Genomic DNA, 11,235 nt, shown 5'->3' with positions numbered 1-11,235 from the left:
TTTCTGCTGTGGAATGAGACAAACTCAATGCTTAAGAGCCAGGCTGTATCACCCCTACCACATCACAAATGCTCCAAATGAAACAGAAAGAAGTTAATGGTAAGTAACACAGCGAAGTCTCCCAGAATTAACTAACCTGCAGAAGTCTGCACGACAGGTTCGAAATCACGATACTAATTCTAGGACAGACATGCTGCTCTCTCCCCCTTTTAAAATCAAGTTCAGTCAGAATGACTGAACAGCTTCCTGGGGCCTGAGAGCCATGTGGCCAGACAGAGCTCATCAACCAAGTCCATGGACACCTGAGCTTTTGAGCGCAAACCAAGTGCCCGAGTCTGGCATGGAGGCAAGATTTCACAGGAACACAGATCAAAGTGGCACAGCATATGTAGAGAATCACACCCTGTACGGGCTGCGCAGTGGAACGAAGTCTGCTGCCCTGTCACGGTGGCCGCAGCCCCAGACCACATTCAGGCACAGCTCTCTCCCCAGGGAGTCGTGTGCCCCGCAGCCCTCAGGCCAATGCAGCAGCCACGCCTGCACCACCGCACTTCACTCTGATGGCAGCTGACAACAGAAAATCTAACCCATGGGACTAGTAGAAGAGTGACAGAACTGACCAAGCTTATTTCAACCCTGCAACTAAAATTTCATGAGAAACCCTTCAAGGAAGACTATGACATGGAGTATGTTTTCATCAGCAGTGCTGGCTCTCATGTGTAGAAAAACAAAGTCACTAACACAGATCATTCTGACAGATCAAATGGGTCACAGCTGCTTGTTATTTTCCAAATTACGGCAAAAATAAACGACAATAATCTGAAGGAACTTTGCGCCCTCTCTGATTCATACTTTTAAGATTCAAACCAGCACTGAGTACTACATCACTCAACACAAGCATTAGGGAATAACAGTTCCCCTAATTATTCTGTTAATGTCAATTTGACAAGAAGTGGTAGATGCTAAGAGGATTCTGGTTCAGAAAACATCTTGCTATATTTTTTACTGACTGATTGAGATACACGTTATCTATTTATGTGTGTGCTTATATCTATTACCAAAAAAGAATTTAAGGTGACCTTTTACAGTAACTGAGACTGACATCTCAACAGCCTGAGACAAAAAATTACTTTAACCAGAAAAAATATTTTATCCCAAATGGCAGTAAATTGGAATCTTTTAGTTACTGCTTTGATAAGGCAGTATTTGTTTCCCCAAAATTATTGCCTATTTCTTCTAAATAGGATAAATACTAAGACTTCTTCCTAGCAATTATACCTTTATTTTATTTGAGTTAATAATCCTGTTGCTACCTCTATAAAAGAATAAAAACAAATAATAATATAAATGCAAAGCTTACCTTGCCATTTCCCACTGTATAATTTACTCACTTTACTAAAAAAAAAAAACCTTCCATATTTCTTCTTTTATAGTTTTATGTGAACAAATAGTGAACAGCTTTACAGCTTACCTAAAATACAAGTGAGGAAAACAGACACCTGCCATACTAATATCTGGCTTTTATTTTTTCCTTAAGGAAATATTATTAATTTAAAAAGAGAGTTCCAAGAAATTTAAAAGGATTCCCAGCAATGATTACTTCTGAGATCTATGAGATTTGAAATATAATTATAAAAGGCTAAAACCAAAGTATACATTCCTACTTGTTCCTTTTTTAAAAAATTCAGATGATGTGTCACATCAAGAAAGCTCATCAGGTTACCAGGGCCGCAGCCTTAGTCATCCTCGGAATCACTGTCCCTCCTGGCAGGGACGGAGCACAGCACAGACGAAAGCAGCACATCTTCTATGGGTTTCTTAGGGTTTTCCTCCAGGCTTGTCTTGATTGCTCCAGACTCAGACAATTTCCACTCCAACTCTACATGATAAAGAAAAAGCAAATCGCCTAAGACACAGTCTGCATGGGGCCCTCAAGCCACAGTGTTTTTCTAAGCAGAAACTACGATCATCAACATTTGATGACAATTTAATTTGAGGGCCATATGTATAAGGTGCCTGGAAGAAAGGGAAAAATCAGACCCTTAAGAAGGAAAAAAATACCTGCAAACACTTTTTCAGAAGATGAGGTCAAATGAGATATTACATACATTTGAACCTCTATGATAACTAAAATAAAAAACAGAGACTAAATCTATCTTCCAACAGCTAGTTTCTCGGCTTGCACAATTTCCCAGGAAAGAAATCAGCATGAAACATGTAAAGGAAATACTTTTCACAGTCCTGCTGGCACTCTAATCATTAAATCTAAATTTAGTTAACAAAAGGAAATTCTTAAACCTCATGTCCAATCTCTCAACCTATTAGAGTCAAAGGCTCAGTGTATGATGACATCCTAGGTCTGATACATTTGTCCCAAGTAATAATAATTTTTAAAAGTACCAGAAAATAAAGAATCAGTGACTAAAGGCTCAGCTCCTGTATTTTATGCTCTTGTAATCAGTGAAACTCCACATGGGTGTGAGACCTTGTGAAGCACAATCAAGTGATGTATTTTTCCACTGCAGAAAAGACCCCAGGCAGGACTGAAGGACAGCTGAGAGATTCTACTACAAATAGCTTGGTTAAAGTGATGCTCCACCAATTAGAAACTTCTGTTAAAATCTGAACACCAATTTTACTGAAGTCCTGTTAATTCAAAGTGCTCCACCAGTATTTTCAGCTCTAGGTACCTTGGTTCAGTGTGATAAAAATTCAACAAATTTCTTAAAAATGATTTTTTTTAAGATTTCTGATTCTTAAGAATATATTTTAATTCACACATATGTATAAATGAATGTATTTAATGTTACTGTTCATTTATACGCAGTAATCATTATTTTATAAGTTCACTAATCCTCAAATGAAACTTTTCCTAGAAATAAAAACTATAATTATTATTGTATACCTATCTCTCTTCCCTCATGGTATGTGCAAAAAGACCAAAATAAGAAGCAGACCTATATTTAGTTTGAAACGCCATATGCCTCTGAACACTGGAATAATGCATAACTGATGTAACATATATGTGTGTCTATGTATGTATGTATATGTTTATACTTTTCCCAGTTGAATATCTTACATAAAGAGTTAATAAAGTAGAATATAAAGTCATATTTTAACACACATTTTTAAAGACTACTAATTAAAGTACAGCTGGACATATTATTTCACTAAACAGATAAAGAATTCGACTTATCAAGAAACCTGCAGGCCTCAGCTTCTCTCTCTCATGTTATGTGTGCATATGTATTTTAACACCTCCTATGTAACAGGCAGAAAAAAAAAAAACATATCCTTCAGGAGCTAAGAGGGAGAACAAACTTTTAATTTAAAAGCTACTATTCAACTGAGAAAAAATTTCTATAGATTTATATATATGTACATTTGTACATATGTAGATACATATAAGCATGTGTCACTAATAATGTTCATCTGAATTAAACAAGAAATGAATGATGTGATCTTGAGCTACCAGTAAAAATGAACATATTCAACTGTAGGGACAAATAAAACACATCAGACATTAATATTAAATATTTTAAAGTCCATTGTGCCCTCTTTTAACTGAGAATTACTAGAGCCCAGTTGTAACTGCCCCCAATGACTTGTCTAAGATGACAGATTCAACGTGCTTCTTCCCTTTTTACAATCACTCGCATGGGGGCAAAGGTGAATCTGACAAGTCATCCTAACGTGTGTCTAGGAAACAGGCACCCTCATCAACAGAAGCATCTCCTCCCCATCTCCCACGTGCACCTCAAAGAGGCCCTTACCGTCCATTGTCAGGTTCATGCCACCAAACACCAGAGGTCCAATAAATTGAGCCTTGATATCACCTTCAAGGTACACAAATATTGTGGGCAGATTCCTATCAGGATAGTTGGGTATGCAGGTGGTTGAAATGGCTCTGATAAATTTGACATCAGGAAACTTCCTGGCAAGTCCACTAAAGTGCTGATTTATCAGGGCACAGAGGGGAATCCTATAAAAATAGAAACAGAAGCCTGTGATTCTGCATTTGTACATAATAAATCTCAACTACCCTTCTGCCCTACATAAAACCTCAAAATGACTTCACAAGTGATTCTGCTACTCCAGCCAAAATGAACTAACACTTAGAAAAAACTTTCTAACACGTTTAGGCAAAGGGAGGAACTCAAAATCCAAAGCCCAACTTAATTTGACTGAAGAATAAGTTAGAAACACAGCTCCAATGTAAAAGGTAACTGTCTTGCTCTTCTGTAGGCGAGAGCATTCAAGGCTTAAAATGTGTGATTCAGAAAGCATTTCCTGCTTCAAAGAAACTCCCTACACAAGCATTAGACTCCAAAGGATGGGAATAAAATTGGAGGTGAGAAGCGCCGGGAGTCCACTGCCTCACTTGCCATGGACAATTCTCACAAAGGTCATCCTCACCATCGACAAGAGTGATTCATTACATGGAATTGTGAAATGCCTGAGCTTCTCCAGAGGGACAAGTGACTGAGGAATTCATTTACAATTAAAAAAAAAAAAAAGAGTCTCCTCTGCTACACTGTAACAAAGGCATTCCTATTAGTCACACATTAATTTGAAAGTCTTAAGACAAAAATTAGGCTATAACGTTTGGGCAAATCAGCAACAAAAACACTAGTTAAAAAAACAAAAAACAGGGCTTTCCTGGTGGCACAGTGGTTGAGAGTCTGCCTGCTGATGCAGGGGACGTGGGTTCATGCCCCGGTCCGGGAGGATCCCACATGCCGCGGAGCGGCTGGGCCCGTGAGCCATGGCCGCTGAGCCTGTGCGTCCGGAGCCTGTGCTCCGCAACGGGAGAGGCCACAACAGTGAGAGGCCTGCGTACCGCAAAAAAAAACAAAAAACAAAAAAACCTCCTGGGTGGATTAAGCCTGAGATGTTCAAGATATAAATTCAAATTAACATTTAAATACAGTCATGAGATCAGCTCACCCTTGTCTGTAAAGGTGCAAGATGACCCACAAGCCCTCACCAGCTTTGGTAACTTCTTGAATATAATCCTTTCCTGAGATTTCCAAAACTTCTCCAAATTTATTCTTCAGCTGGGTTGCTTTCCACTCGGCCAGTCTTTGCTGCCTGCACAACAGAAGAGAGAGACATCTTACAAACACACACACACAACACCCCTTTCACACGGCAACCTTTGTAAAGGTCCAGGTTTATTTATTGATTTGCCAGATTTATTAATGTTTCAAAGGACACACATTTTAGTGCCACACAAAAAGCCAAGCAGTCCCTCTGGGTGGCACTAACCTGTACATTGCAACTGCACGTTCGTCTTCCTCATTAAATTCGTCTTCATTATCCTCCAGTTCTTCCAAAGTCATGTCTTCATAAGTTTTCACTGAATGTCATTGAGTTGGCAAGAAACCAGAAATATAAAAGATGAACAAACACACATTTTGGTTTTCTTCCCTTTACTCTTTTCCTAAAGGAGTGCATGCAACACCAAAAGATCCCCAGCCCACCAAAACCCAAATAAAAAGTACTTAAGGTGTTACACTAGTAAATAAGAAGGAGAAGGTGCTTTTAAAAGACAGCTGCTGGGGCTTCCCTGGTGGCGCAGTGGTTGAGAGTCCGCCTGCCGATGCAGGGGACACAGGTTCGTGTCCCGGCCCACATGCCGCGGAGGAGCTGGGCCCGTGAGCCATGGCCACTGGGCCTGCGCGTCCGGAGCCTGTGCTCCGCAACGGGAGAGGCCACAACACTGAGAGGCCCGCGTACCGCAAAAAAAAAGACAGCTGCTGGCCTGCCTCTCTTACCTCCACACAATAAGGATACAAGCGGGAAGTTTCCCAAGTTTATAAAAGAGGAGAGTTGTATTTGCCTGAGCTAGCCTGGCCAGATCTTCAAGCACAGACATTCACGGACAGGTGCATAACAGTTCTCATGCCTCTGAGGAGATGGGACGATACCCACTGAGGTCCTCCCCAGCACACCCTTCCTAGAGCGAAAGGGCTATATCCCCTGGTCTTCTCTTGTGAGTGCCAGGCAGCTCTACCTTTTCTTTTAATCAACTGCTATGAAATCTGTATTTTGTTTTTATTGCCATAAACACCCTTGCTTCTTGACATCACATCAGGCTTTTGTCCCCAGACACCCACCCCATCACTACCCGAAACTGCTCTTATCAAGGTCAATAATGACCTCTGTTTTCTCAACGGATGAGCACATCTGACCCAACTCATCACCACCTCCTCCCCAAAAGCCCATCTTCCTCTGGCCCCCTGTCCTCCTTCCTCTATGGCTGCCCCTCCCTCAGGCCCTTTGCTGACTGGACTCCTTTTCTTCCTTATCGATACCCACTCCCTTGGTTGAGCACATCTCACAGCTTTAAATACCAGCAACATGCTGACAACTCCCGAAGTTATGCCTCCAGCCCGTATTTCTCTGGCTTGGGACAGCATCCCCAACTGCTCCCTTACCATCTCTATTCGTCTAACAAAAATCTCAAAGTGACCACGTGCCAAACAGAGTTCCTGATCTTACCTCCAAACCTGCTCTTCCCCGAGCCTTCCGCATCTCAGTTGGTGGTAACTCCGTCCTTCTGGCCGCTCGAGCCCAGAGCCCTGCAGTCATCCTTGACTTACCGTCCCTCACACCATCATGGGATCCATAAGCAAATCCTGTCAGTCCTACCTTCACAATACATCCAGATCTGGCCACTTCCACCCACCGCGCTGCTCCAAGCCAATGGCACCACTTGCCAAAGGTACCACTGCAGCCTTCTCCAGACTGGTCTCCCCACTTCCTGCCTTGCCTCCCCACAGTCTGCACTCAGTAAGGCAACAACGGGACGGTGCTGTCCACACAGAGGACACGTCACTCCTTTGTTCAAACCTCCAGTGACATCCACCTCATTTGGCAGCAAAGCCAAGGTCCATACTAGAAGCTACAAGGTCCTAAATGGTCCGAGCCCTCGCTGCCTCTCTGCACCTCCTACTACTGCCTCCCAGTCCTGCTGGCTTCCTGGCGGATTCTCCAACACGCTTTCCACTTCTCACTCACCTCCCTCAGGTCTACTCAACTGCCAGGGGGCCCTCTCTGACCCTTTCTGCAATTATACCCATCCTTCCTCCGGCCCCCTCCTGCCTTATCTTCCTACATTTCACTCACGTATCATTTACTGTCTGTCTCTCCCGCTAGAACGTAAGCTCCAAGAGGACAGGGGGTTTTGTCTGATCTGTGCACAGCTAAAGCCCCACTGCCTAGAAACAACACCCAGCACACAGCAATCCTTCAGTACACATTTGCAGGATAAACGCTTTGTAATAAATCCTTCTCTAAATTAGCTCTAACATGTCAACAGGGGACAAAAGGCCTAGCCCCTGTGGTCAATGGTTCTCAAACTTTGGTGTAAATCAGAAACTCTTTGAAGCACTGGTTTAATATGCAGAGTCCTGAGCCTTACCCCCAGAGATTCTGTTTCAGTAGGTTCTGCGTGTTGTTGTGTGTGTTTGTTTTTTTGGGGGGCGGGGGGACAAGCACCCCAAGGGATTCCGATTCAGGTGATACAGCTACATGTGAGAAAGCCCCTCTCCTAGACCCTGTACACTGCAAACATCTTATGCTTCCCCAAATCAAGCTATTTTAATATTCGTAATCAAACCACAAAGATAAAGTATACCCTCACAAGAATACAAACACAAAACTTTTGAGCAGATTTCCATGACATTATCCAAAGTGAATCACAGACCAGGAAAGTCAAGACTTGGAAATACTTTCCTCGGGGTTATCACGTGCTCATCCGACACCGACGAGGAACTGTGGAAAAGGAGGGGGCCTCTGAAGTCCCCCTAATTCTATGGCCCAGCAAGCTGAAGCCAGAGATGCCCTGTGACCCGCCTGAGATCCCAGAGGCAGCATCCAGCTCAGCACTCCAATCCCTGGCTCCCAGCTCTTGCTCAGAGGATCCTTCTACCAAAGCAGTTAGAGGCTTGGCAGGTTGTCTCCTAAGCAGACAGACACGCAATAAAGAGCATCGGCGCGCTCACCGATGGACTGCTGAAGGACCCGCTGCTCCTCCTCTTCTGCCTGCTTCTCCAGATCTTTCAAACTCTCCTTTGAGGGCAAGATGCCCTTTTTGCGTAAGATGTCATTCCACTCGGTGTCTGCGTTGGGGTCCTAGAGCCGGTGGACCAAGGATACCATGAGTGCCAAGTCCACTGTGGAGGGCGCCATGGGTAAGGAGGAGTCAAATGGGAAAGTGGTGGGAAAGGGAATTCACACCAAACTATTCTGTGGCCTATTTCTGAGAAAGTGTCAAAAGACCCACAACCCCTGTTCCAATCTTCCTGTCTTGGGGTAAAAATCAGGCTATGGTGTGCAGATCGGCATCAGTGCTAACAGCAAGGCTCTGACCTGGCTTCTGGTATTTTCATTAATGACTTGGAGTGCTTCACTCGGCAGATATTTATTAAATACCTACTATTTGTAAATTATTGTACTAGATGGTAAGAAAGCATGGTGAATGCCAAAGTCATCTATTTTACAAGTGAGAGGAAGAGACAGGCAATGATTAATTAAATATACAAAGAGATATATTACAAATTATGGCAAATGCAATGACCAACAGGCTGCTGAGCTAGAGAGTTCCACGGGGCCTGCATTCCACAGGATGGCCAAGGACGTTCTTGCGGAAGAGGTGACGTTTAACCATGACTGGAGGGTGAGACGAAACCACAAAGACGAGTGAAAACTTAGGAAATTACTTTCCAGGCAGAGGGACCAGCCTGTGCAAAGGGCCTGAGTGCAGAGATCAAGCATCCTAAACTCCCGAGTGGCTGCAGGAAAATCAGAGGGAAAAGAGCCTGATTGACTCTGTAACGGCCAAACCTGAGAGGAAGAGCTGAAACCCCGTGGAAGAGCTCGCAGCGGCTGACGCTTACTGAGTCCTAGGTGCTGGGACCCTGCGAAGCCCTTTACCTGTATCTACCTAATCCTCACAAGCCTGGGACGGCCCCAGCGCCAGGCTGGAACAAGTCAAATTTACCAGGATCAAATGTGAGAAGGATAAATGTCGAAGTGGGCTTTTAGCTCCAGAACCCAGCTGCCCAAACCCTGGTCTGGCACTGCCTGGCAGGAAGACTGCTAACGGACCTGGTCTGGAATATGAACCCGGGGAGCTGTGGAAAGGGCACTGGGATAACCAGGCTCCAGCCCCAGCTCCTTGTCCCAGTCTTGCTGAAATATGTCAAAAGAAAAACTAACAGAATCCTTTCCACAGGGTGGTCAGGAAGGAGGTGACGTTTTTAAGCCGGGACCTGAAGGACAGAGAATGCAAAGGAGGCCAGGGCAGCCCTGAGTTTCCTCTTCACCAGACGCACTGGATTTGGAGATGATCATCTCTCCAGCCCCCAACCAAACCCATACTAACTCCATTTCCCTTTTGCCACTGAGTCAGAGATGAGTCCCTCAGGATTCCTGGCCACAGCGAGCTCTGGGAGGCAGCAGAATGACCTCTGGAGAAGGGTCCTTCAACAGTGACCAAACTGAGTTGTCAGAGATTTTCTCATAAAAGCATCTATTTCCACGGTGTCCTTTTTTTCCACTTTTCCGTGGGTTTTAGTCAAATTCCATTAGCAAATTCCTGATACAATGAAAGAACAAAACTGGGGGATGTGGTTTTATCCATTTTAAGATGGAAAGTAACTGGGCTGCGGGACCCTCGGGCTGAGCTCTGGAAGCCAGGGAGTCCCGAGGGGGCGCACCTCAACCTGAACACCAACGTTGGGGGGCGGGTGTAATAACCCCTCACCCTGCTCTAGGTGGAGTCAGAACACGGGTTATGTTATGGGACATCCCGCCCCCCAGGCGGGACCCTCCACTCGTCCAAGCCTCAGCTTCCATCCGCGAAGGGGTCCACAACGCACCTGCTCAGGTGCTCGCTAAGAGAGTTAACAAGTAGGAAGTAACTGTCAGGTAAGACCCGGAGAGGCCTTCGCAGGCCGCACGGGAGACGAGCTCAAGGAGAGGCAGCCCCCAGGGCTGAGATTCCGGAGTGGGACACACGGCGTGGGGACGCCCAGCCCGCGGACCCGCGGGACCACGCCCGCCCGTCTGCACCGCGCCTGCGCCGGCCTCGCCTCGCGTGGCCTCCCCGTGCCTGCGGGGCCCGGCGCTTCCCACAGGTCGGGCAAGGACCGCCGGCCGCCGGCGCGGACCCAGCGGGGCAAACGAGCGGCCGCAGCCTCCAGACGTCACGCCCCCGGGCTTGCTCACCTGCATTTTCTCACAATTCCTCCGAGCCCGGCCGGCAGCGGCCTACCCGCCCCTCAGCTCTCTTCCGCGCACGCGCGCAGCCGCCGCCCCGCTTCTTCTCCCAGCCCGGCTTTCGCCCCGCCCCCCGGGAGCGAGCTGGGCGGAGCTAGCGGGAAGCGAACTCTCTCCTCTGAGCCTGCGCCCGCTTCTCAAGAGACTGGCGCGGAAGCTGTGCGCGTGCGCGTGCGCGAGGCAGGACACGCCTACAAGTGTGACTCTGAGCCAATCCCCGGGCGCTACCGTATTAGGGCAGGTCTTCGGCCTCGGAGCCCTGGGGTCGAGGGGCCGTCCGCCGCGGGTTCGAAGGTGTCTGAGGTCTCTGCCCAAGAAGTTAGCAATAGAAACGCGTTTCAGTGATTCAGTGTTACAACTAAAAACGATGCAGGGTTACCTAAAACAGAAAGGTGAAAGTCTCTTCACCTGGCTGAGCCTCAGGCGTTTTATATTTGCAGAAGTGCTTAGCCCTTTGCGGGGCACACTGGAGGTACCGAGTAGAACTCAGCAAACTGAATTGTAAGATACAGGGGCTGAGCCCCAGGCTTCTGTGTATGCAGCACTCGGAATTTGAGTTAAGAAAGCAATACTCCTCCCTGCACATCTGAGCTAAGTGGCCGCCTCCTGGCAGCTTAAGCAGACACAGGTAACACAGACCCACACATCTGTAGGGTAGGCTTGGACTCTCAACTTGGGCTACGTTAGACCCACCTGGGAGCCTTCCCAAACTGCAGCTACCCTGGGGCTCCATCCCCAAATTAAATCTCTAGCAATGGGACCTGGAACTGATTATTTTCTTAAAGATCCTCAGGTGTTGCTAATATACACAACCATTGATATAAAGTGAATCAAATGACTCCTTGAAGGCAAGGAGCTTTGATTTAATCATTTATAAGGATTCTTAACATTAGCTAACTCCTTCCCACAGAATTATAGGTCACTTAAAACATTTGGTTATTCATTTAT

At 46.0% G+C, this 11,235-nt stretch overlaps 1 protein-coding gene across 1 annotated transcript; it reads right to left on the bottom strand.

Moving 5' to 3' along the window:
• Positions 1 to 1,505: 1,505 nt before the first annotated feature.
• Positions 1,506 to 10,294, bottom strand: PDCL3 (phosducin like 3). Its single transcript, XM_079720410.1, has 6 exons — positions 10,237 to 10,294; positions 8,010 to 8,139; positions 5,269 to 5,359; positions 4,948 to 5,091; positions 3,774 to 3,982; positions 1,506 to 1,879 (listed from the first exon to the last, which is right to left on the bottom strand). Exons 1-6 carry the CDS (start codon positions 10,240 to 10,242, stop codon positions 1,737 to 1,739), a joined length of 723 nt encoding a protein of 240 aa, XP_079576536.1. The 5' UTR covers positions 10,243 to 10,294; the 3' UTR covers positions 1,506 to 1,736.
• Between the last annotated feature and the right edge of the window lie 941 nt (positions 10,295 to 11,235).

This window comes from Hyperoodon ampullatus, assembly GCF_949752795.1.
Source record: "Hyperoodon ampullatus genome assembly, chromosome: 15".
NCBI lineage: Eukaryota > Metazoa > Chordata > Mammalia > Artiodactyla > Ziphiidae > Hyperoodon > Hyperoodon ampullatus.
This window is presented reverse-complemented; position numbering and strand designations above follow the sequence as displayed.

Coding starts and splice junctions, on each gene's coding strand:
- PDCL3 (XM_079720410.1), bottom strand. Junction 3,983..4,947: donor TTGCACCTTTACAGACAAGG/GTGAGCTGATCT, acceptor CTATTTTTATAG/GATTCCCCTCTGTGCCCTGA. Junction 1,880..3,773: donor CATGAACCTGACAATGGACG/GTAAGGGCCTCT, acceptor TTTATCATGTAG/AGTTGGAGTGGAAATTGTCT.